At 41.2% G+C, this 27,614-nt stretch overlaps 1 protein-coding gene across 1 annotated transcript; it reads right to left on the bottom strand.

Moving 5' to 3' along the window:
* Positions 1–27,019, bottom strand: snrpa1 (small nuclear ribonucleoprotein polypeptide A'). Its single transcript, XM_062066651.1, has 9 exons — positions 26,783–27,019; positions 11,645–11,792; positions 9,454–9,532; positions 8,545–8,591; positions 8,369–8,471; positions 8,141–8,220; positions 7,873–7,948; positions 310–403; positions 1–207 (listed from the first exon to the last, which is right to left on the bottom strand). The coding sequence occupies exons 1-9, from the start codon at positions 26,862–26,864 to the stop codon at positions 80–82; spliced, it is 837 nt and encodes a 278-aa protein (XP_061922635.1). The 5' UTR covers positions 26,865–27,019; the 3' UTR covers positions 1–79.
* Between the last annotated feature and the right edge of the window lie 595 nt (positions 27,020–27,614).

Raw genomic sequence — 27,614 nt, 5'->3', positions numbered from 1 at the left:
CAAAGTAAGAAGAACTTTAATGTCATTTCACAAAATAAAAAGTCACATTTAACACAAATAAACATGAACAGAAAGACTTTTACGAGCCGTTAACATGGGGCTCTTCTTCCATGTCTTCCATCTCCACAGAGGCCCCGCCCACCTGAGCGTCCATCGGGGGTGCGTCACCTTCCGCCTCCTCTTCCTCCTCCTCCATGCCAGCAGCACCTGCGCCCAGGTAAAAGTGCCCATCGAGTTCACGCTCAGAATTACTCAAGCAGATCTAATCTATTATGCCTATTTGGCATGTCGTTGTGGACAAGGACTAACCTGGTCGGAGGTCCCGACCTGGGATCTGACCCGCCTGCAGCATTCCTTTCAAGCGCTCCACCTCGGCCAGCGAGGACGCGTTAGCAATGGCGTTCTGAAGAGGACAAACAAAAGACGGGTCAAGAGGGCTGACCAGTTTGGGACTGTGTGTGCGTTCCAATAGACAAGTGGGTTAGAGCTAACCTACCTAGTGGACAAGTGGCCACATTACACTTCAGCAAACGGTCATGCAGTAGACCAAAATTGATACCAAGTAGTAGCAATAAAAGAAAGAAAAGTCTGTATGCTGCATTCCTGATTGCCGGGAGGTCAGAAATAAATATTCTCATTTAAAATAGCTGACGTAGCAAAACAGTCCATCGCCATATCGCGTTTCAAATATTGTGGCTCCAACACAAAACATTTATTTCAAGCATATTTTACTATTTTTTTGGTCCTTATTGGATCTTTGGGCACTGCACGATTCGATTCTTGGGGGTAACAATTCAATTCAGAATTGTTTCTTGTTTAAAAATCCATACTTTTTGATAACATTGGGTGCCAGTTCTATAATTAACTATATTCATCCATAAAATATATAAACAGCTGTGATAAATGTAAAAATGTCTATATTTCTTAAAAGAAAACTGGGTTTGTTTAATAAATCTCTACCTAACGATTTAATAAAGACAAATACACATAAGACAATATAATTTGTCTAAGTGGCTGGACAGGACAGATTAAAAATAAATATGTTTTTTTTGGTTTTTTTAAATCGATTTTTTTATTGATAATCGTTACAATTAATCACGATGCATTCGAAAATGTTTTTTTTGACACCCCTAATTTATAAGCATTAAAAAAATAGTACAGCCGTATTGGTCACTAGAGGTGACCAAACCAATCCGAGCGCACTGTTCAGCATCAGGGCCACTGATTGGCTCAGGCTCAGACAGCATTACTATATTGAATTAAAAGCGTGTAAAGGTGACTAAAGAGTAGGGCTGGCTGCTTATGGCAAAAATAATCATATCACAATTATTACCATTATTCATTCATTCGAAAAAACGAGTCACTATTGTACCAGCAAAACTTTTCTTTCTTTCTTTCTTTAGTTTATTTCGAACATGAACACACCTACATCTTGATACGTCACACAATTTCATATCATTTCATTTTACATAATGCCCGAAAAGGAGTAGGAAGAAGCAAAGCTTATTTAATCCTACCCCTTTCCCACTTCAAAGCGTTTACAATTATATAAAATCATTTACTGACCTTTTTATATAATAAAATAATATCTATGAATTAGTATACACAGTTTTATAATATGTAATTAATTAATTCAGCCATTATTAACATACTGAGATGAAGAATATCTTATTTTTAATAAGGTTAGAAGTATTTCTCATAATTCTTCTTCTTTGTACTTTGTAAGCACTATTATTTTGAACAACCTCTTAAACTGGATCATATCAGTACAATTTTTAACTTCTTTACTTAATCCATTCCATAATTTGATTCCACATACTGATATGCTAAAAGTTTTAAGTGTTGTACGTGCATATAAATGTTTTAAATTATTTTTTCCTCTAAGGTTATATTTCTCCTCTTTAGTTAAGAAGAAATGTTGTACATTCTTTGGTAGCAGGTTATATATTGCTTTGTACATCATTTTAGCTGTTTGCAATTTTACCAAATCACCAAACTTTAATATTTTTGACTTAATAAATAAAGGGTTTGTATGTTCTCTATATCCAACATTATGTATTTTTCTAACTGATCTTTTTTGTAACACGGTTAGCGAATGTAGCGCACATTTGTAGTTATTTCCCTATATTTCTGCACAATAACTCAGATATGGTAACACTAGCGAGCAGTAGAGAATATGAAGTGATTTTTGGCCCAGGACGTGTTTTGTTTTATTCATTATTGAAATGTTTTTTGCCACCTTATGTTGTATGTTTTGTATATGAGATTTCCAGTTCATTTGATCATCTATTAACACTCCCAAAAATCTGGTTTCTTTTACCCTTTCGATGTCTACTCCGTCTATTTGTATTCGTGTACGATGCTTTCTACTATTACCAAATAGCATTATTTTAGTTTTACTGAGATTCAAAGATAGTCTGTTTTTGTCAAACCATCTTTTTAATTTGTTCATTTCTTCTGTTATTATTTGTATTATCTTCTGTGTGTTCTCTCCTGAACAAAACGCAATTGTATCGTCTGCAAATAAAACTAACTTTAAGTCCTTTGTAACTTTACAAATGTCGTTTATATAAAGATTAAACAATCTTGGTCCCAATATTGATCCCTGCGGTACACCACAGGATATATCTAGCCGTGTTGACATATTTTCACCCATCTTCACATATTGCTTCCTTTTGGTTAGATAGCTTCTTACCCAGTTCAAGACCAAACCTCTGATGCCATATCGTTCTAATTTTTGTATTAAAATATCATGATTAATTGTGTCAAATGCTTTTGTTAAGTCCATGAATACTGCGACCGCACATTGTTTACCATCTATTGCATTGGTAATTTCCTCTGTTATTTTGATTAATGCTATTGATGTTGAGATATTTGCTCGAAATCCATATTGGTTCTCCACGAGCGTCCCACTTTTGTTAATAAATAAATCTAATAGACTATTGAATAATTTTTCCATGATTTTGGAGAATTGTGGAAGTAATGAAATTGGTCTGTAGTTAGTAAACTGGTGTACGTCTCCATTCTTATAAATTGGTAAGACTTTTGCTATTTTCATTTTGTAAGGGAATTTGCCGGTTAGAAATGATACGTTGCTGATATACGTCAGAGGTTCTGAAATGTCTTCTATAACCTTTTTTATCGTTACCATATCTATTCCATGACAGTCGGTTGAGGTCTTAGATTTACAATTTTTTACAATTTTGATTATTTCTTCTTTTGTTACGCTTTTAAGAAACATGGAATTGGGATTTCTGTCTATGAGCTCACTCAAGTCCTCAACTGACCCATCATCTGCATTTGGAATTCTTTGGTCCAGATTTTTTCCGATATTAACAAAATAATCATTGAAACGTTCAGCTATTTGGTTTATATTGTCATTTTTTGTATTTCCATCTAGAAAGTACTGGGGGTAATCTTTCTTGGCACCATTTTTAATGATGCTATTTAGGATGCCCCATGTTGCTCTCATGTTGTTTTTGTTCTTGTTTAATAATTGACTGTAGTATTCCTTCTTACATGTTCGTAGTATACCAATTAGCTTGTTTTTATATTTCTTATACTTATTTTAACATTTCAAAGTATATTTCTTATACTTATTTTAACATTTAAAACTCAGCTTTAAATGTAATTTAAAAGAACCGGATATAAATTAGTACGGAATAAACAAGTTAAGAAAAAACAAGAGTAAAAATAAATTGAAATGACAATAACATGAAAAAAATAAAATTAGTTTTTCCATCTTCACTTATTTTACCAACATAGATTGTATGCTTTTTGTGTCATGAATACAATTTTATAAAAAGTTTGTCAATTAAATACAAAAATCCTCAGTCATTGGTGCAATGCATCTTTTGACAATTTTAACCAGTATTTTAAGTTGAAACATAATCATTTTGTAAGCCTTTTAAGTACATGATGCATGTGTAAGGAACTTTCTTGAAACCTTTATTTTGTTAGCGCTCCTCTTCTCAATGACAGCATTTCATTCACATTTATGGCAATTTATGTGATATATACTATGGATTCTGCGACTCAGTCTGCTGTTAACTTAACAATTAAATCATGTTTTTTTTTGTCGAGTTGAGCGATTACTGATTAGGGACACTAGCGCTGTGTCAAAAAGTAGCAACCACAAAGAGCCAAAACTTCTGGTATACGTGGTCTCTTTTCACTCATAAGCTCACTCAGCCGTTAAAACCGTGACAAGGTCAGAAAATGTGCATGCACGTCGCGCAGACCATTAATTGTTTTTCCCGATTAAAATATTTTTATGATTGTGAGGCAAAAATCGAAATAGAAAATGTGATTAAATGTCCAGCCCTACTAAAGGCTGTTATTTAATGTCTGAAGGGATCCCGTAATGTTGAAAGATTTATTTAACAAGGTCATTAACGTGTTTTAGCTATTATAATGATTTCCTCTTCACGGATAATCATTAGTCGTGGTCACGTCCAGACCTAATTAACAGCGAAAATTAGACAACTGTAATAGCGGACGTACCGATACTATGTATATCGAGTACAAAAACTATAAATGACTGTCCAACCTTTTTGCACTGCATACTGATAAGATACAGGATGCAGGGTGTCACTTTGATATCTACACACTAAATCCTAGTGTATCGCTGTTAATTGTTTGAGTCTGTCTGTGGGAAATAAAGGACTAGGCTATAACATAATATGTATCGCTATACATTGTAATCTATGTCAAATTATATTTTCGATAACTTTTTTTTGTCGAAAGAAAGCGGAAGTTGCTAAGCAAGGGTGGTTGCATGATCAAAGGCACTCCAGCCGAGCTACGCAGGAAGTGATCAGCGAGAGTGGAAACACCGACAGCCAATTGAGTGACAGTATAAATCAGAGGTGCTCATTACGTCGATCGCGAGCTACCGGTCGATCACGGAGGGTGTGTCAATCGATCGCCAGCCAGGCATTAAAAAAATTGTCCTAAAAATGAGCGATCATAAATCTTCACTATGACGTCACTTTCGTCACTTGATTGACATTCACGGCACCTGAGAGTCCTCTGAGATGACGCTGGCTGCTGCAGGCTCACTATTAAGAAAAAATTACCGACAGGATGAAGGCGAGAAACACTTTTTATTTCAACAGACTCTGGCGCCGTACCTGTCGTCAAAACTCCAAAGACAGACTGCACAGTTCCTGCCTTCACAATAAAAGCTCTGCTTCATCCTGCCTGTGCTAAGAGTCTCAGAAAGCTGGCGTGCACAAGCTAGCAAGCTACGGAGTTTGCCGCAAATGTATTTCTTGTAAAGTGTGCACTGTATACAAAGGAGTACGGAAGCTGGGCAAATAAGATGCCAAAAACCAACCACTTTCATGTGGTATTGGACAGAAAGGAGGACTTTTTTTCTCCTCCATTTGAAAATGCGGATGTTATCAGCACCACTGTCTGATTCCTATCAAAGCAAGTCGTCAGAATCAGGTAATACACCAACTTATATTCTTGTCTTCATGAAAGAAAGGAATCTATATGTGTTAAACATGCTTGCATTATCTTTAAACATCTTTAACTTGTTAACAATATTAACTATGTGTGTTAAACATGCTTGTATTATCTTTAAACACCTTTGACTTGTTAACAATATTAACTATGTGTTAAACATGCTTGCATTATCTTTAATCACCTTTAACTTGTTAACAATATTAACTATATGTGTTAAACATGCTTGTATTATCTTTAAACACCTTTAACTTGTTAACAATATTAACTATATGTGTTAAACATGCTTGCAGTATCTTTAATCACCTTTAACTTGTTAACAATATTAACTATATGTGTTAAACATTCTTGTATTATCATTAAACACCTTTAATTTATTAAAAATATTAACTATATGTCTTAAACATGCTTGCATTATCATTAAACACCATTAACTTGTTAACAAAAACATATATTTCATAAATAAGTAAATATAAATTATATATATGAATGAGGTAGATCCCCGCGACTTGATCAATTGAAAAGTAGCTCGCCTGCAGAAAAAGTGTGAGCACCCCTGGTATAAATGATCAAGTTTGGTCGTGCCATCTTGTTGTCTCGCGGTTGATTCTTTGCATGGAGTTAGAACTGCAGAGAGCCAAGAAATTGTGGATAAAACAGAACAAGTCACCTCTACTGTATGGCAGTTTAAAAAAAATGTTTTTATTTTTTTAAACAGACCATAGTCCTACCTCAACAACAGAACCTTCTCTGTGAACATAGCCAACCATTCCTCCCCCTGTGCCAACCTCACCTGTGGGATCCCTCAGGGCTCAATACTGGGTCCCATCCTGTTCTCCATCTACATGCTCCCCTTCAGCTAAGTCATTCATCGCCATAAAATTTCCTTTCACTGCTACGCTGACGATACTCAAATCTATCTTCCAATCAAGACAGACGATCCCTCTGGGCTGGACCTTTTGAAAGACTGCTTGCGGGACATAGAGTGGATGCCACAAAGCTTCCTGCAGCTCAGTGACACCAAGAGTGAAATTCTTCTGTTCGGCAACTCCACCTCGGTCAGTCAGATCAGAAAGATTTTGGGAAGTTTGGCCACTCTTGGAAAAACCCCATGTCAAAAACCTTGGGGTCATATTCGACCCAAACCTCAAGTTTGACAAGCAAGTGAAATCTGTGGTGAAATCCTGTTTTTTCCAACTGCGCACAATAGCCAAGATCAAGTCTTTCCTCTCCCCCAGTAACCTACGGAGGGTCGTGTTGATGCTCATCTTCTCCAGACTGGACTATTGCAATGCCCTCTATGCTGGGGTCACCGACAAGACCATCCATAGCATGCAGCTAGTACAAAATGCAGCTGCCAGGCTGGTGATAGGCACAAAAATGAGGGAACACATTTCTCCCATCCTCTCCTCCCTTCACTGGCTCCCAGTGAAGCGCGGAGTGAAATTTAAGATCATCACATATGTATTCAAAGCGCTCAATGGTCTCGCCCCAGCTTACATCAAAGATCTCCTGGACCTACCTACCAGCTCCAGGCTTGGTCGTTGCCTTAGATCTGACAACCAGATGACCCTGAAGGTCCCACGGTCAAACCTAGTGACAAAAGGAGACCGTGCTTTCTCAGTGATGGCACCTAGGCTATGGAATAAGCTCCCTCTGAATATCAAGTCCGCCACCACTCTGGACTCTTTTAGAGCACAGCTTAAAACGCACCTCTTTACCGCAGATGACTTTTGATTTATGTGTTCATTGTGAGTCTTAAATGTTTATTTTAGATTCCTTTGTGTGTTTCAGTCTGTATTTTTTTTTTGTTTGTTTCTCTACTCGGGCTGCGCCCCGGGCTGATGTAACAGTTGGTTGGGGGGCGCATAATAAATGAAAATAACATAACATAACAGTCAGTTTAATGTGGTTTGTAAATGATGCAAGGTGCTCGTCCCCACCAAGACTGGTAGTACCACAGCACCTTAGCCCCACTCACCCTTTAGAGCACAGCAGTCACTTGCTGGCACTAAACCTGCAGAAAATAGTTCTTCTCAGGTTTCTCTCTATGTTTACATTTTCACTATTCGCACTATTTTGTTACACTTTATTACGCATTACTTACATATTCTTTATTTTTGCACCTTCATTTAAATAGGTTATTGTTAAGTGTTCAACGTGATTTTAGAATTGAGGTAATATGAGTGTTTTCCATGCTTGTGTTGACATTTCCTTTCCGCCTCGATGACTGAGGGGATTATAATCAGAGAAAGGTTATATATTAAACAAAAATGTTTACATTTAAAATATTTATCTCCCGGTCCTAAAAAATATAAATAATTATCGATACGGACCGATATAAACACTTATATCGTGATACAGTTTGCTTTTAGTATAATATTCTGTGAAGTCCGTTCAAACCTTGATGGCTTCCACGTCAGCTTGCGACGGCCCCGCCCTCTTCATCTCCAGCTGTGACGCCATGCCCGGCGTGAACCTGCGGGGGAAACGAGCAAGGTTAGACCACGTGCACAAGCGTTAGCTTCTCTGACCTTTGAACCCGTGTAGTATCTTTTCTTGAGTTAAAATACACTGATACGGCTCAGACGGCAGTCCCGATCAACACCGGCGCCACGCGGCCGCCGGTGATCCTGAGGGGTCTGCCGCCCATCGCCAACATTCGTCTTACGTTTTGGTTTGCTTGGCAATATCCTTTGCCAGCTGAGCACCGCGTTTGCCTTTGAACATTTTCTCCGCCTCCTGGCGTTCCTGCGACCACAAGCACACGGTTAAAGACAAAGTCGCCATCGTTCCAAAAGCCTGGGGACACGAGGGACCATCTGGTCCTTCTTGACAGAGAACAAGGCCGCCCATAATGGCGACACGGACAAAACGATCGCCCCCCCCTTGCACTCACTTTAAGTTTGACCTTCTGAAAGTCGAGCACTCGGATCTGTGGCATTTTGTTGATGACGTAGAGCCTGTAGTGCTTCTTGTTTGTCACTGGGTTCCTCAACAAGCTGCAACAACAACAAAAAGGAGTGTGAGCAGCGTAGACAGGAGCTTCAAGAGGTCCACTAAGGAGGTCCTAACCTGAGGAGAGACAATGTCTTCACTGTGGTCAGCGGCTCCAAGTCCCCCTGCACCACAACAACAATCAACACATTCATTCATCTTTTGCTTTTTATTAGAGATGTCCGATAATATCGGCCGATAAATGCTTTAAAATGTAATATCGAGAATTATCGGTATCGGTTTTAAAAAAAGTAAAATGTATGACTTTTTAAAACGCCGCTGTGTACACGGACGTAAGGAGAAGTACAGAGCGCCAATAAACCTTAAAGGCACTGCCTTTGCGTGCCGGCCCAATCACATAATATCTACGGCTTTTCACACACACAAGTGAATGCAATGCATATTTGGTCAACAGCCATAAAGGTCACACTGAGGGTTGCCGTATAAACAACTTTAACACTTGTTACAAATATGCGCCACACTGTGAACCCACACCAAACAAGAATGACAAACACATTTCGGGAGAACATCCGCACCGTAACACAACAAACACAACAGAACAAATACCCAGAACCCCTTGCAGCACTAACTCTTCCGGGACGCTACAATATACACCCCCCGCTACCCCTTACCCCCCACCTCAACCCCCTCATGCTCTCTCAGGGAGAGCATGTCCCAAATTCCAAGCTGCTGTTTTGAGGCATGTTAAAAACAATTATGCACTTTGTGACTTCAATAATAAATATGGCAGTGCCATGGTGGCATTTTTTTCCATAACTTGAGTTGATTTATTTTGGAAAACCTTGTTACATTGTTTAATGCATCCAGCGGGGGATCACAACAAAATTAGGCATAATAATGTGTTAATTCCACGACTGTATATATCGGTATCGGTTGATATAGGTAATTAAGAGTTGTACAATATCAGAATATCAGCAAAAAAGCCATTATCGGACATCTCTACTTTTTATTCTTGTTGAGACTCACCAGCTCCTGGATGCTGTTGTTGGTCAGGATGAGCTCTCGGAGATTGGGAAGACACTGCTCCAAGTTCTCTCCTATACGACTGCACACACCACAACAATAACTAACTACACACCATCACACACAATATTGGCCTTTATCTAAACCAGCGGTGTCAAACGTACGGCCCAAGGGCCGGTTCAGGCCCGCGAACAGGTTTTACCCGGCCCGCGGGATGAGTTTGTTAAGTATAAAAATTTACCAGAAATTTTAAAAATGATAGAAACTGCTGTTCTAAATGTGTCCACTGGATGTCGCAATAGCAATTATTTGTATCTTTGTAGATGATGCTACGAGTTAGTGGGTGGCCGAGAGTGGAGTCGTTATGGTTGCTCTCTTGGTTGCTTTGTTGGGTCTGCTCCTGTCTCTGGCCATGCTCCCTCCACCCCAGCAGACGATGGCGTGGAACACCGCAGAGGCCACCATAGTGTATTTGTATTCTTTACTATTTATTCATAGCTGTATGTAGAAGTTGGTGGTTGCACCAGCTCTGCTCTTTTAATGTCCTTTATGTTCTTTGATGTTTCCCTCTTACACACATGTAAGAGGGATGTGTGCTATGGCTATGAGTTGTTTTTTTCCCTTGGCCTCAGTCTGGACCCCCTCTCCAGGGACCCAGGCTTAGACCGATTTTTTTTCTCTCACCCCCCCTATTGTTTACCTGTATCTCACCTTTTTTGTTAAGGGGCGTCGGAAGTTGGCAGACCCGTCAGTGATCCTGTTCTGTCTCCCTGTAATGTTTGTCTGATCTTGAATGGGATTGTGCTGAAAATTTTAAATTTCACCTCGGGGATTAATAAAGTACTTCTGATTCTCATTCTGATATGTAGCATCATCTGGCCTTGATTTTGACACCACTGACTTATGGTCTCATTTAACTGTTAGGATTGGATTTTTATCGTTTCCTACGAGAAAAATCTGTTTCGTTTTTTCACTGATCCATTGAAATGGTTTAATAACGAAATACGTGTTTGTAATTGAATGTTTTTGTACAAGTAGCAATATATCAATGATCACATGATCCCAGTATGGCGACGTTGTTTGTAGGGCTGCAACAACTAATCGATTAAATCGATTAAAATCGATCATAAAAATAGTTGGCGATTAATTTAGTCATCGATTCGTTGGATCTATACTATGCGCATGCGTAGAAGCTACTTTTTTTAAATTTATAAACCTTCATTTATAAACTGCAACATTTACAAACAGCTGAGAAACAACAATCAAAATAAGTATGGTGCCAGTATGCAGTTTTTTTTCAATAAAATACTGGAAAGGATAGAAATGTAGTTGGTCTCTTCAGTGTTTCCCATAAACTGCCAAGATACCTGTGGCGGTGGGGGCGTGGCTATGGGCGTGGTCACCATGACATCATCGAGTAATTTGCATAATGTATTACAATGATATGATTTTCTCTATAAAGGCTCAAAAAATGTATACTTACTAATTAATAACAGTTTTGTTTTAAACGTCCATCCATCCATTTTACAATATAATTACAACACTTTATGTACATATTTATATACAGATTTGAACAATAAGTTATTCACTGAAATATATTTATTAATTGTGGTTCTTACAAAAAATATATCTTATAAAATATAAAAGCTAAAATGTCTCTTAAAGCTCTGCCCCTTTAATTAGTGCATACTAAAAAAATTTAACTTTAGCCTACTACTACAACCATATTATTTACCAGCAACATAAAGTGAAACAGAGGCAGAGGTGTCCTGCCACAGTCAGTAACAAATAAACAGAAAACAGTAGTGGTCAAATACAAATAAGGCAACAAGAGAAGTATCCTACACTTCTCTTTTGTAAAGTAAATCTGAACAGCCGATATGGGCATCTACATCAACTATATGATTTGCCTGAGAAGCTGGACAGGACAAAAAAAAAAAAAAAAAATACATTTTTTATTTTTTTATTTGTGGCGGACGTAATTATTTCGTGGCGGGCCGCCACAAATAAATGAATGTGTGGGAAAAACTGCTCTTTTATCCGACTATTAATCGATTAATCAAAGTAATAATCGACATATTAATCGATTATCAAATTAGTTGTTCGTTGCAGCCCTAGTTGTTTGTAACGTGTCTCAACAAGGTGGCATCACGTTACTCAGTGACTCTTTCACCGTAAGTGTGAATAAACTCACCAGATCCTGTTGTTGTTCATTAGCAGCGTTTTTAGTCTTTTGAGAAGAGGGAAGCCGTCCAATTTCCGCACCTCATTGTCTGAGAAGTCCACCGTGTCAAACTGGTCCAGAGTGGCGCCCAGATTTTCCAGAACTGGGATTTTATAACCTACAGCACACCAAACACGCATGTAAGCAAAATTAAAGACAAGTTTTTTAGAAAACAAAAACAAAAAACAAGACAATTTTCTGTTCACATACACTTTCATAAATGAGAACACATTCCATCACAGTTGTGAATGAATTAGTAGTAACACAACAATGAAAATACTGGGTTGTAAAACAAACCAGGGTAAAAACAACAGAAAAATATGTTGTGGAGCTTCAGCCCATAAGGCAGTGGTACCCAACCACCGGTACTGGTCCGTGACGCATTTGCTACTGGGCCGCACAGAGACATTAAATAATTGATAAACAACCGCATTTTACCTCATTTAACTTTTGTCAGTGCCGCAAGACACACCAATTAGCTTGTTCATAGATTATAAAACTCCTGATAGGAAGTCGCCATCTGCTATATTTGTTACATCTTTCTTACATGGGACAATGCAAATTAATAATCATAAAAACGTAACGGTGCCAAATTGTAGTCAAAAGCTAGGTTCAATCTGCAGTCCGCAAGATCAGGAACAAAGTGACCATTGTAGTTAAAGATGGAGAAGTGCTAAATTGTTGCATATAATAATTGTGCTGAAGGAAGAAAATACACTTTTTTTTGGCCTAGTAAGTTAAAGTGCTGGTATTATTGCACACACTCCTATTACACAAGTAGTTAGCAATAACAGATGTACTTTATATTGCCAAAAGTATTTGTCCACCCATCCAAATGATGAGAATCAGGTGTCCTAATCACGAGGCCCGGTATATAAAATCAAGCATTTAGGCATGGAGATTGTTTCTACAAACATTTGTGAAAGAATGGGCCGCTCTCAGTGATTTCCAGCGTGGAACTGTCACAGGATGCCACCTGTGCAACAAATCCAGTCGTGAAATTTCCTCGCTCCTAAATATTCCAAAGTCAACTTTATTATGATAAAAGTGAAGAGTTTGGGAACAACAGCAACTCAGCCACCAAAGTGGTAGACCACGTAAACTGACAGAGAGGGGTCAGCGGATGCTGAAGCGCATAGTGCAAAGACTTTCTGCACGGTCAGTTGCTACAGTGATCCAAACTTCATGTGACCTTCCAATTAGCCCACGTGCAGTATGCAGAGAGCTTCATGGAATGGGTTTCCATGGCCGCGCAGCAGTGTCTAAGCCATACATCACCAAGTCCAATGCAAAGCGTCGGATACAGTGGTGTAAAGCACGTCGCCACTGGACTCTAGAGCAGTGGAGACGCATTCTCTGGACTGGACCTACTCAGTTCTCTGGACCTACTCAGTGGCCTAGTGGTTAGAGTGTCCGCCCTGAGATCGGTAGGTTGTGAGTTCAAACCCCGGCCGAGTCATAACAAAGACTATAAAAATGGGACCCTACTTGGCACTCAGCATCAAGGGTTAGAATTGGGGGTTAAATCACCAAAAATGATTCCCGGGCGCGGCACCGCTGCTGCCCACTGCTCCCCTCACCTCCCAGGGGGTGAACAAGGGGATGGGTCAAATGCAGAGGACAAATTTCACCACACCTATTGGTACTTTAACTTTAACTGATGAATCAAGCTTTTCCATCTGGCATTGTGATGGACCAGTCTGGGTTTGGAGGTTGCCAGGAGAACGCTACATTTTGGACTGCATTGTGCAGAGTGTGAAATTTGGTGGAGGAGGAATTATGGTGTGGGGTTGTTTTTCAGGATTTGGGCTTGGCCCGTTAGTTCCAGTGAAAGGAACTTTGAATGCTCCAGGATACAAAAACATTTTGGACAATTCCATGGGATAGCACTTCAAGTTCATATGTGAGTAAAGGTATTTGACCAAATACTGTTGGCAATATAGTGTATTTATGCATGGAAAATTGGAGCAAAAAAAGCTAACATTAGTGTATCTACTGTAGATAATGCATATGTTTAAGAGCTATTTCTTTATTCATAATCATGTTTGAATCAGCTCATTTCTTTCCTTAATTTTACTCTGTATACTAGTTTCTCTTTGTCTTCAGATTGCCTGGTTAGATAGGGTCGTAAACCATCAGGAATGTGAACACAACCCCCAAGTCTCTCTTCTTATCAGTGTTGGGGGGAGGGGAAAGGCGGGCTTTCTTTGTGTGAAAAGAGTTGCTTTTGGCCTGTGGAATGCCAGATCAACTTGGGCTACGCATTTGGGTGTGTTGTTCGAGGCTGGTCTCTATTCTCAAATATTTGACAATAAAATTAGAAAATACCTATTCTGTGATTGGTGTATATTCGAGATCAGTTTATGTGTCATCTAAGTAACTTGGGACTGACCAGCGTTTTACATCCCACTTGGAGGAACATCTGGTCAAACGCAACAATTTGGGGGCTTCGTCCGGGATGACACGCTGACAATTGGACCTTCTCTTGCAATCTTCTGGACAGACTCACATGGCCAAAACATAATTCAAGGTAAGCAGAACCTTTCTTTTTAGATAAAATCTGCATTAGGAGTCTGCCCAGAAGTCTGTAAGTTAAACACTGCTTTGTACCGCAGACACAGAATGGTGATTTTGATAGATTGATTGCATTTTTGCCGAGCCTGCCATTGCATTAAAATTGTAAATAGGTGGTCAACTCACGCCATTGTGTCTCGATTACCGTGACGGGCAGTTTCATTGACGAGTGAACTAATAGTTGGGTGTGGCTCACCCTGGGTAGTTGGTCGCCGCCTAAAAGAGTAACGGGTTAAAGGCCCTCGTATGATATGGAGGTTAGAGGCCTGCATATTGCACGATAAATTGCACGGGTTAGAGTTAGAGGCTCTAGCTGCGTATTGTACGAAAAATTACGGGGTTAAAGGCCGCCGTATGGTTTGTGGGTTAAAGGCCTTCAGGGGTTCGAGGCCCTTCTGAAAAAAATAGACACAATGGCCACTGAGTGTGACAGACAGGAATGTGATGGCGGTCGGGGAGGAATGTGATGAATCATTACTGTGTAATGATCAATTGAATGGACGGTTGTCGACAATAAAATTAGTAAGTAGAGTTTAAAAAGAAAAAAAGAGAAAGTTCCTTGAAAGGGTTAAGAGGGAGTTTACAATACTCGAAAAGTTGTGAACTCAAACGTCAGGTAAAATAAAAAATAAAATAAAAAAGTAACTGGAAGTTTTATGGTAAAGTGAAACGCAGAGAGAGTGCTTACGTGTGTGTGTGTGTGTGTGTGCGTAGGGCTGTAGGCACTTGCTTGTGTGTGCGTGAGTGCTTACACGTGCTTGTGTGTGTGTGTGCGCTGGTGAAAATGGCCAAGGAGTGTGACAGACAAGAATGTGATGACGGCTGGGGAAAATGTGATGAATGGTTATCGTTCAATGATCAATTGAATGTGCTTTTGGTAACAATGGAGTCCGCGGGGAGAGACAAAAAGGAACGAAGTAAAGTAGTTAAGGAGATGACTCGAGCACAGGGCGAGGAACCTAACGGGTTAAAAGAAGGCTTACAGAACTTATGTGCTCGAGAATATAAGCGTTTGACGAATGAGAAAAGGAAGCTAGAGGGAATTCGAGTAAGCGGGAGTTACATGGAAAAAAGAAAAGCTGCTAAAGAAATGAAAACAATTGAGATAAACATGAAAAAATGGATTGACTGGTCTTTCGCCTGTCGCGCATGCGCAAGACAATTCAAACGACCCGCCCAGACTTTGACTAAGCCACCGCCCTATGACGTAAAGCCGGAGGCGTCTTTATACCCACTTTTGACAGTCACAGGAGGAGCCCTGGTGGTCGAAACAGAAACAAAGCTCTCTGGTCCACCCCCTACTCCTGTGACAAATGAGGGCGGTGCTCACACAGCCTCTCTAAGATTGAACCCTCCTCCAAAACTAATGCTGTCTCCTGAGTGTAAATCACCTCTGGTGCCTAAGCCCCAAAATAACAGCCACCCAGCGGAAAACCTCCCGAATATGCCTAATCTTACTAGACAGCAGATAATGCATGAGTCAATGCAGAACTCCTCACTTTACACGCCAGACCATTTTGTTGCCATAAACAAATGCCCTCCCCCAGTAGATGACAGTCTCTCACGTGCACATCAGACATTCTCGAACAACACACAACAGAGCCAGACTTTGTGGTCTCCTGTAACTGTTAATGGCTCAATGGAAGGCTACATTGACCAACACCCACATGAACCACATGCATACAACACACAACAGAGCCAGACTTTGTGGTCTCCTGTAACTGTTAATGGCTCAATGGAAGGCTACATTGACCAACACCCACATGAACCACATGCATACAACACACGCTTAAAAAAAAAGCTGGAGGGAAACGCATATCCACTTTTTCCTGATAATAGCGGCAGATTCCAATATAAGCCTTTTGCTGTTGCAGACATACAGGCCATCGTTGACAAACTCCCACCTGTGTCTGAAGGTGGGAGTCTTTGGCTTAATACGTTAGACAAACTAACAGCAGGATACACACTCTCAGTAGGAGACTTTAGGGGCATTTTGTATCGTTGTGTTTCCACGCAAGATGGCCAAAACATGGAACAACAAGCAGGATTAATGGCTGAACCTCAGACCCTGCCAATAACACCATACATTCACGACATAGCTACTGCTATGCGCAGTCTCTTTCCTCTTCCGTGTCAAAATGCCACACCCACTTATCAGTGGAAAGATGGTGAGTCACCTTATGTATTCATAAGTCAAGCTAAAGAGCAATGGTCACGTGCTACAGGTGTGCACCCCAGTAAAGAAGGGGAACACCGACAGTTTTTTAGACGAGCCGTACTTGACGCAATGCCAACTGTGGTGAAAAAAAGGATGGATGCTAATCCTGATATACCAGGAGCTGACGGTGCTACCTGGGAGAGGCACCTTATCCACCACATGCAGAATTGGACTAAGCAAGGTGAAAATGATAAGGCTGAGGACAGAGCAGTAAGGAAACAACTCCTTAATTTACAAATTGATGTAGCAAAAATGTCTAAAGACCCTAAAGGTCACAAATCTGCTAAAGTGTATTCGGCAACGGGTGAACTTGCTTTTGAACTACAAAAGATGGAGGAAAGAATCCTCAATAAACTTGAAACCAGACCCTCAGGCTCAGGTGGTGGACGCGGCGTTTCAAAGTCAATCCGGGGAAGAAACTGTTTCAACTGTGACCAGCCTGGTCACTGGAGCCGAGACTGTCCGAGTATTTCCGAACAGGAATGGTTCCGTCGTGCCGGCAGACGAACACGAGGTCGTGGCAGAGGGCACCCACAGCAGAGCTCCTCCCAACAGCAGCCACAACAACAGCAACAATACCACGCCCCCAGGTCCGCCTTAGCGCCTGGCGCCTCCGCCTACTTCCTGGGTGACGACGTGGACCAAGGGGGGGTCTTCTGAAGCTGCCCACAGCAGGAGCCACAGCAGGAAATACAGACAGGCCCCCTGCTGGACATAGTTGTCAATGGACAATGTTATCAGTTCATGATTGACACTGGCGCTACACATTCACTTTTGAATGCAGTAGTTCCAAAGAAACTGTGTGCTTCCTTTTTAAAGGTTGAAGGCTTTGCTGGGGTCACAAGGATGTTACCTGTCACCAAACCACTTCCGGTTCAGATTGCTGGACACTCGCTAAAGCATCCCTTCGTGGTTGATCATCACACACCTTGCCTGCTCGGTAATGATCTGCTTTACAAACTGTACCCTGACATCCAATATCGCACAGAAGGAACCTTCCTGGTGTTACCTGACGGCACTATCACCAAGCTGCGACACCACTATAAAGGCTCCTCCATGTTTGTGCTCATGCCTCAACCTGAGGTACCACAAATGGCGGACATCTACTGGACACGCCTCCTCCCGGAAACAAGTGAAGGACAAGGGCTGCTCCTGCTCTTCTATCAGTGGAAGCCCTGGCTGACCGAGCTGCGTCCGTATGTACCACCACCTGATCCGCCACATGTCACCTTATATTATGATCGCCAATCTGATGAAAGTTACCAAGAAGGTTTTGACACCATAGCAGGGAAAGAGTGGCCTTTGGCCTACACTCACATCTATGCTGGAGCTCAGGGTGTGTCCGCCCATGTCGATTTCACTCCTCAACAGAAAAAATGGTATAAAATGGACGCTACGGCAGTCCCACATTGTTCTCTTGCTCTTTGTCCCGCCTACCAAGCCAAGGACTTGGGTCCAATGACAAAACAGGGAGTATCTGCCACTGATTGGGTAGACACCCAAATACCACACTTACAACATTCTGACTCAGTTGATATGTTTCGTATCTCCTGCTCTCAGACTGCTGACCTCGGGGTTCTACAACATCTTCAGGTCGCTCGAGAGCATGGGCAAGAACGAACAGACCATCCTGAAGCTGCTGACATGTTAAACACCCTCCCACTGACCGTTTGGTCTCAAGGTCCCACAGATGTTGGTCTTGCTGTCAATGCGTCCCCTGTCTCTGTCAAAATTGACACCAGTAGTGTGGTACATGTCAGACAATACCCACAAAAACAACAAGCCATAGATGGCATTACAGATACCATCTCAGGCCTTAAACAATCTGGAGTATTGGAACCCTCCAACTCTAAATGGAACACACCTATTTTGCCTGTTCCAAAAACTGGCACCTCTGTGTACCGGATGGTACACGATCTTAGGGCCGTTAATGACGTCACAGTGACCCCTCCCATACCTGTTCCTAACCCTTACACAGCACTCACCCATCTGACCACTGCACACTGTTATTTCTCTGTCATTGACCTAGCGAATGCTTTCTTTTGCATCCCTATCGCTGAATGCATCAAACATGTCTTTGCTTTCACCTTTCAAGGTCAAAAGCTGCAGTACTCCCGCCTCCCACAAGGTTGGAAACTGTCGCCTGGCCTTTTCAACCAGCAATTACGAGACGATCTGGCCTCAGTGGAGCTTTTTGACGACACATTTGTTGTCCAGTATGTAGATGACATACTCATCGCTGCTTCTTCTCCTACCTCATGCCTGGCGGCCACCCTAGCTGTTCTTCAGCGTCTGGCCTCAACAGGATACAAGGTCTCTCGTAAGAAATTGCAGGTTGCCCGTTCCCTTGTTCATTTCATGGGGCGGGAGATCTCCTCAACGGGGGTCTCCCTGTCCCCTGACCATCGCCAGTCTATCCTATGTCATCCTAAACCTTCTTCTGTCAAACAATTACAGTCCTTCCTTGGATTGGCTGGTTTCAGCCGCTCCTACATTCCTTGTTTTTCCTTGAAAACAGCTCCTCTTCGTGCCCTCCTCCGCACTGCTGGAGTCCGCAACTCAAATGCTGCCCTCCAGTGGACGGTTGAGGCCGAACAAGCTTTCATTGACCTCAAGCAACATTTGTCTTCTGCTTCTGCCCTTGCAGTACCAGACTACAAACTACCCTTCTACTTAGATGTTTCTGAGAGTGAAGGTACTGCTAACGCTGTCCTTTTTCAGAAACCTGAAGGGGGAGGTATAGGGGGAACGCGTTGCGTTTTAACCTACACCAGCATTCTGCTTGACCTATCTGAACTTCGACATCACACATGCTCGCAACATGCTTCCACTTTGGCAAAACTGATTGACAAAACGGCACACATTGTCATGGGACACCCACTTACAGTACTGACAAACCACACTGTCATTGCATATGTATCATCACATTTGTTTACCATGACGCCACTCAAACAACGCAGACTCATGAAAATTTTGCAACAACCTCACATAACTTTTACACACGAAGGAATCAACATGGCTGATAACATAAATAGTGGAGAACTACATCACTGTGAGGAGAGAGTTGCTTTGACTGAAAAGATAAGACCAGACCTGTTGACCACACCCATCCCAGGCTCCCACTGGCTGTTCACGGACGGCTGTTGTTTCAGACATCCTCTAAAGGGATTGCAGGCAGCTTGGTCAGTGGTACAGCAGTCCAGCTCAGGAGAATGGGAGACCTTGGCCACCCAGACACTTGACGAACAGCTGTCGGCACAAAGAGCTGAACTTGTGGCTTTGACAGAAGCCCTAAAGCAAGGAAAAGACTACGAAGTGACTATCTTTACAGACTCGGCTTATGCCTTCATGTCAGCTGTCATTGACCTTCCTAAATGGAAGAGAAATGGCTTCCTGACTGCTGAAGGACATCCGATTAAATACAAGACAGAAATGGAAGCACTGGAAACAGCGCTGCTCCTACCTAAAAGGATAGCTATTGTCAAGTGCAAGGGACACAGTAAGGAAAAAGGGACAGTAACTGATGGTAACAACTTTGCTGACTCCGTAGCTAAGCAAACTGCTGGCTATGACAAGACTGGAATTATCATGACTGCCACTGCCTGCCAGACAGAACTCCTACCTGCCCTGTCTGATAATGAAATCAGAAAACATCAGGAGCAGGCCTCACCACAAGAGAAAACTTTGTGGCTGAGAAGAGGCGCTAGACAAGACCCGACAGGTCTTTGGCGAGGGCCAAATGGTCACCTGGCCTGGCCCCCAGGAATTAGACAAAAAATGCTCCGATGGGCCCACGGTCCCGGACATGTGGGGGCAAAGCAAACAAAAGCGAACTTGTCACTATGGTGGCACCCCTATTTGGAGAACATTGTGGACAACCACGTCAGATACTGCGATATCTGCCAGGACTTTAACCCCAGACCAACACTGAAACCAGAAATGGGGACTTTCCCCATTCCGGCACAAAATGGTGAAGAATGGACGATCGATTACACTGACATGATCAATCCGGTACAAGGGAAAAGGTACTTGCTAACTTGCGTTGACAATTACAGTGGATGGCCGGAAGCAACTCCAACCTCAAAAGAGGATGCAAAATCAGTAATTAAATGGCTTGTTAATGACCTAATTCCCCGACATGGTTTCCCCAAAAAGATTAGGTCAGACAACGGCACCCATTTCAAAAATACTCACCTAGCCTTGGTCGAAAAGGCTCTCGGACTAGAACACAGGTTTGGTTCGGTGTACCATCCTCAGTCCCAAGGTAAGGTCGAGAGAATGAACCAAAACATCAAGACAAAATTGGCAAAAATCTGTGCACAGACCAAATTGAAGTGGGTTGACGCGTTACCATTGGCTTTAATGACCATCCGAATGTCCATGAACAAAACTGGTTTTTCACCCTATGAACTGCATTCAGGTCAGCCCTTCCCAGGACCAGCTGCCTCCCTGGAAGGAAGAATCAGCGTAAAACCAAAATGGTACTTTGAACAAATTCAGAATTTGTGTAATAATTTCTCTGCACAGATTCGTGGACAACAATCCACTCCTCCAGGGACCCTCCCTCCCGTAGAGTGGGTCAAGCTCAAAGTCATCAAACGCAAGTGGACGGAGCCCAGGTGGACTGGTCCCTTCAAGGTCGTGGAACGGACGTCTCACGCCCTTCGACTAGCTGGTAAAGGGGACACCTGGTACCACCTCTCCCTCTGCACTCCTGCTGAAGAACCTGATAGATCACCAGCGGATGTCATTGCTGACATAGCCACATCATCTGCCCCACTCGACCCCCTAGCAGCGCCTTTTGAGCCTGAGGCAGCTGAAGAAGAACGGGAGCAGAAAACGACTCATTTTTAGTGGGTGTGTTAACGAAGTAACACACATAAGGGGTGATCGTGCTAGTAACCTCTCCCCCTCTAGGTCATAGAAGAGCGAGGCTTTAATTACACACACATAATCCTACAGCCCAGAAGACGACGCTGAGAGAGAGATTTTCTACCTATATTACTCTTTTTAACTTCTATATTGTATATCCTTATTTGAGACCAGCCTTTATACTCGAAGTTATCCAATTTCTCTTGCTTGTTTTCAGCATAACTATCTGTGTCGTTATATTAAGTGAAAAGTTTGATGTTTATCCCCGTTTCGTTACCTGAATTACTCTGATTTTGATAGTCGAAAAACAAGGATGTTACGCCCAGAAGTATTTCCTGACGGATTGGTGTTTAGGCTTGTTCTACTGTTCTTGTGCCTCAGTCCTTCCTTCCCGACGACAGTGACTGACAAGTGTCTTAGAACATACGGCGGACTTGAAATAGACTGGGTTAGGGGGGACAGCAAGACTTATTTTTTTGACCTGTGCAGTGTGATTAAATGCGGGGGGAAAAATAGTTTGTACCGTAGTAGTAACCTCTATCTTTGTGACGACATAAAACTGAATCATTGGTGTCGGAAGCAGACAACATACTCTAGTGGGTGGTGCCCCTCATGGACGAGTGTAACCCACTACACAGGGCCCTCTTTTTACCATTACCGCCTACCTCTACTATTACAAGTTATTCAGAGAGGGATGACCTTTCAGAGGAATTTTGATCGTTCCCAGAATCCCCTTGCACTTACAATTATCGGAATGGGTGTTGTGCCAAGTCCCTTTTATGTTGTTTTGGGGGTTGAACAGGCTGGTACGGACCCTAAAGGGATTATTAAAATTAATATCCTTGAGAGGGCATTAACTACCTTTGCCCCCTCTGTAGCACCTAAAGTGCCACTCCACCTCGGTGACGTTACAAAAGCTCTCACATCTGTGTATACTAATGACATCACCACTGAAGACCTGGTAGCTTTGACCTTAGGAGCAGGTGCAGGCAACCTATGGCTCAGGTGGATGACTAGCATGGCTAAGAGCCAAAACCTGGGTGACTGTGTTGCTTGTTCCGCTGGACGTCCTTTTCCCCACACTTACCCCGCCCCTTTTAAGTTGACTGACATAAATGGCTCAAACTGTCTTATTTCCTTGTTCTCTGAACCCACGCCACCAGGGTGCGATTTGTTGGCTAGTGTGTACCCTCCTGTTGACAATTCCACCCGACTTCTTCCATTTGTGGCCCAAAAGCTGAATTACACGTGTTTTCAATTCAAAGGACCCTCTTCGTCCCCCAACAAATTGGGTGATATTAACCCTTCCTGGTGCACCACACTGATAGATGGCTCAAGGATAGGCCCTTGGGCACGAGCTGACTTATTCTGGTATTGTGGGGAGCACAGATTGTACATTAGAATCCCAAAGTCATCCGTAGGGCTTTGTGCTATGGTTAGACTGGTGACCCCACTCACCCTAGTGGGTACCAAATTAACTCCCCTTGTAACTCCTGTCTCAGCGGCCTCTCTAACTTCTCGCCGACGCCGCCATGTTTTATCTCGAAGGAGTGTAAAGGGCTCCTTTGATCTGATGAGAAACCCTGATGGTGTTTACTTTGATGCAATTGGACAACCAAGAGGGGTCCCCTCACAACACAAATTGTGGTGTGAATCCTGTGCAGGTTTCGAGAACCTTCCTATCATTGGTGCTATTTTCCCTGTGACTGCTACTAAAAATGTTGAACGCATTAACTATGTTTTTTATAATCTGTTGAGACTGACCAACCTGACTCGTGACGCCGTTGAGGGACTTGCTGAACAACTTGCCCCGACCTCTCTCATGGCCATCCAGAACCGCATAGCCCTTGACCGCATCCTAGCCAAGGAAGAAGGCGTGTGTGCAATGTTTGGTGACCAATGCTGTACCTTCATTCCTAACAACACTGCACCAGATGGCTCAGTTCAGAGGGCCTTAGAGGGCCTCCAGGCCCTGTCTAAGGAACTTACTGAAGTTTCAGGGGTCTCTGACCCCTTTAAAGATTGGCTCCAAAGCACATTTGGCAGGTGGACTGACCTAATTAAGTCTGTCCTGGTCTCCATTGGAGTTTTCTTGGCCATTATAGCCTCTTGCGGTTGCTTTATCGCCCCTTGTGCTAAGTCTCTATGCACCCGCATCATTGTTAGAGCTGTAGAAGGTCAACCCCACCCTGTTTCTGGGCTCGTTATGTCTTTGAAGGGGGTCAAGCAAAATGGAGACTTTCGAGAATTGTTGATTTCCTTCCCTGACCATGACAACATTGACGTGGACTCCCTCCATCTGTCATCCATGTAAATATGCTGTTGTTTTATTGCTAGCTTGCTCAAAGAAAAAAAAAAAACTACAGCACCTACTTTAATGTGGGGCGTGCTTTAGAGGTGTTGCTCTCGTAGGAGAGATCTTTTGGATAAGATCTGAAGGGGGATTGTAGATAATGCATATGTTTAAGAGCTATTTCTTTATTCATAATCATGTTTGAATCAGCTCATTTCTTTCCTTAATTTTACTCTGTATACTAGTTTCTCTTTGTCTTCAGATTGCCTGGTTAGATAGGGTCGTAAACCATCAGGAATGTGAACACAACCCCCAAGTCTCTCTTCTTATCAGTGTTGGGGGGAGGGGAAAGGCGGGCTTTCTTTGTGTGAAAAGAGTTGCTTTTGGCCTGTGGAATGCCAGATCAACTTGGGCTACGCATTTGGGTGTGTTGTTCGAGGCTGGTCTCTATTCTCAAATATTTGACAATAAAATTAGAAAATACCTATTCTGTGATTGGTGTATATTCGAGATCAGTTTATGTGTCATCTAAGTAACTTGGGACTGACCAGCGTTTTACATCCCACTTGGAGGAACATCTGGTCAAACGCAACACTACATATGACATATTGCACAAAATATGAATACATAACTTTTAGCATGGAAATAGAAATCCACATAAATCTATTGGAGCTAATGGCAAGTATTTCTAGCTTTATCATATATCCATGCTCTTGTCCTCGTATGTGATGTATCCATACTTGCCAACCCTCCCGATTTTCCCGGGAGACTCCCGAATTTCAGTGCCCCTCCCGAAAATCTCCCGGGGCAACCATTCTCACGAATTTCTCCCGATTTCCACTCGGACAACAATATTGGGGGCGTGCCTTAAAGGCACTGCCTTTAGCGTCCTCTCTCACTTGAAAAGGAGACGATTATATATGTCTCCGTTATCCATAGGTTTATCTATAACCCATAAAGTAGGCAGGCACGGAGCTATTTCTCAGCGTGTGTTTATTCCAGCCGGCACGTTAATACACTGACACACAACATCCGGATTCCCATCTTGCATTGCTTCAAAACTACGGCAGGTAGTAATGTCCAAAAACATAACAGAGACAAAGCAGAAGAACGAAGAAGAGACATGGCGACGACGAGTAAGAAGAAGAAGTACGCTTGCAAGTTCCAAAATGATTTGAAAAAATAATTTCAGTTCATCCAGGACAGCTCGAAGGGGAAGGGGTATGCTGCCTGCACATTTTGTAGATCAGACTTCTCCATTGAACACGGTGGCCGAACGGATATACTCATTCATGAACGGATTATTTATATATATATATAAGAAATACTTGAAAATATATACACCCCCCTGCCCCCATCTCCCGAATTCGGAGGTCTCAAGGTTGGCAAGTATGGATGCATCACCTATAACCCATCATTTTGATTGATTGAAACTTTTATTAGTAGATTGCACAGTACAGTACATATTCCGTACAATTGACAACTAAATGGTAACACCCGAATACATTTTTCAACTTGTTTAAGTCGGGGTCCACGTTAAACAATATTTTCAGTCTAAACCTGGGCCCCTGCAGACTGAGGCAAAGGGGAAAAAAACTCATAGCCATAGCACACCAACATGTGTGTAAGCCAGTCTTTGTAACTGATCTACTGTGGATCAATAAAGTTTGTCTAAGTTTAAGTCTAAGTCTATTATTGATTTATTTAATTTTTCAATTTAATTATTCATTTCATGATGTAATTAATTCATTAGAAATGTTAAGTATTTAAGGCCCTTGTCTATGAAGGGCCCAATGAAAGGCCAAATTAGATATTTCTAAATAACGACATAAACGTGTCCTTAATTTATTTAATGTAAAATGTGATTAAAATATTTAATCGATTTTGGATTTCATTATTTTAATCAATTATTTCATAATTTAAGTGATTTATATTATTTCTACCGATTTATTTCAAGATTTTATCAACTATTGATTTAATTAAGTCATATTAATTAGGGATGTCCGATAATGGCTTTTTGCCGATATCTGATATTTTGATATTGTTCAAACTCTTAATTGCCGATACCGATATGAACCGATACCGAGATATACAGGCGTGGAATTAACACATTATTGTGCCTAATTTGGTCCTTTTTTAAAAAAATTATAAAATTATAAAATATAATAAGACATTCTCTTGAATAAAAAATAAAGTAAAACAATATAAACAGTTACATAGAAACTAGTAATTGATAAAAATGAGTAAAATTAACTGTTAAAGGTTAGTACTATTAGTGGACCAGCAGCACGCACAATCATGTGTGCTTACGGACTGTATCCCTTGCAGACTGTATTGATATATATTGATATAATAATAATAGAAAAGTGCGATATAAAATCTAATCCATTATTATATATAATGTAGGAACTAGAATATTAATAACAAAGAAACAACCCTTTTGTGTGAATGAGTGTAGTAAATGGGGGAGGGAGGTTTTGTGGGTTAGTGTACTAATTGTAAGTGTATCTTGTGTTTTTTATGTTGATTTAATTGAATTTGTTTTATTTTTAATTTCAGTAAAAAACCGATACCGATAATGTTCGATATTATCGGACAGCTCTAGTATTAATTAATGACACATTTAAGTAATTTTAAAGACACTAAAGCAAAAAAAAGCTTACTACTATCAAAAATGAGTACAAAACAAAAGTCTAAGGAGAGCTTAATTGCAAAGGCAAAAGGCCAAGGGGCTGCCACTAATTCAACGTTATGGTGAGTTTTTTCATGTATTCATTTTTCATGCCCTTATTTTTCTATACATGTATTTATTTACCCGCCACACGTGGAAGGCCGGTCCCTGGAAATAATGCCTACATTAAAGCAGTCCCTAGTGGGACAAGCGGTAGTAAATATATGGATGAAATAAGTGAATATCCAAAATCAGCAAGCTATGCTAACTTACAAGCTAGCTAGATTCGGCAAAACGGCGGCTAATTATTTTAAGACTTTTTAAGAAATTCACACTGCATATTTGATTGAGCAACCATACAAACACATTGTGTGAGCGTAAAACAAGTGAAGTTGACATATAAGAGCGGCGGCGTGTAAGAAGTGAAGTTTACGAGTCCTTGTTAGCAGAAGAAGCTCACGCACGTCGTGCTTACGTTACCTCGTAGATCCAGCTCTCTGTCTCTCACCGGGTTGGTGTACTGAGCAGCCTGCTCGATTAACTCCGCGGATAACTTCACCATTTCACCTCGGACGTTAAGAAAAACACTTTACTCTTTGAAAAATACTCTTTTGTCTTTGAACTTTTTACCAAAATCGACTGGCGCCTTCACGTTGTAACCCGGAAATAGTTGTACCACTTTTTTGATACTTCCGGTTCACTGGTTGACAACATTAATATTACTGCGTTTTTATGCCATAGCGCCACCTGTTGTACACTATTAGACATTTACAATAAGTTGATTAATATTTTTTAAAATAGTTTTGTACTTTAGTATACTATTATAAAGGGCCTAATGGGACAAATCAAATAAATAGATTAAATACATCTTTAAATAATTACTTAAATGTGTCATTAATTCATTATAATCGTATTTTAAATACATGAATACATACATGTGTTATAAAATATGTCATTAATTAAAATTTTACTGAATTATTCAATAATGTAATTAATTATTTCACCTCGGACGATAAGAAAAACGCTTTACTCTTTGAAAAAATCGACTGGCACCTAAACCGGAAATAGTGTTAGCACTTTATTGATACTTTCGGTTCACTGGTCGACAACATTATTATTACAGCGCTTTTATGCCATAGCGCCACCTGTTGTACACTATTAGACATTTACAATAAGTTTATTTAGGGTTTTTTAATAGTGTTATACTTTAGTATAGTATAGTATTGTATAGTATAGTATACTATTATAAAGGGCCTAATGGGACAAATAAATAAATAATTATTTAAATAATTACTTAAATTTGTCATGAATT

Source organism: Entelurus aequoreus, linkage group LG02, assembly GCF_033978785.1.
Source record: "Entelurus aequoreus isolate RoL-2023_Sb linkage group LG02, RoL_Eaeq_v1.1, whole genome shotgun sequence".
In the NCBI taxonomy this organism is placed as follows: Eukaryota; Metazoa; Chordata; class Actinopteri; order Syngnathiformes; family Syngnathidae; genus Entelurus; species Entelurus aequoreus.
This window is presented reverse-complemented; position numbering and strand designations above follow the sequence as displayed.

Bases quoted from the DNA above. Each gene is read 5' to 3' on its own strand.
- snrpa1 (XM_062066651.1), bottom strand. From the start codon at position 26,864: ATGGTGAAGTTATCCGCGGAGTTAATCGAGCAGGCTGCTCAGTACACC. The intron at 8,472-8,544 runs GTTAGGACCTCC...TTGTTGTTGCAG, and splicing joins AAGACATTGTCTCTCCTCAG to CTTGTTGAGGAACCCAGTGA. The intron at 8,221-8,368 runs GTGAGTGCAAGG...TTGTGGTCGCAG, and splicing joins TTCAGAAGGTCAAACTTAAA to GAACGCCAGGAGGCGGAGAA.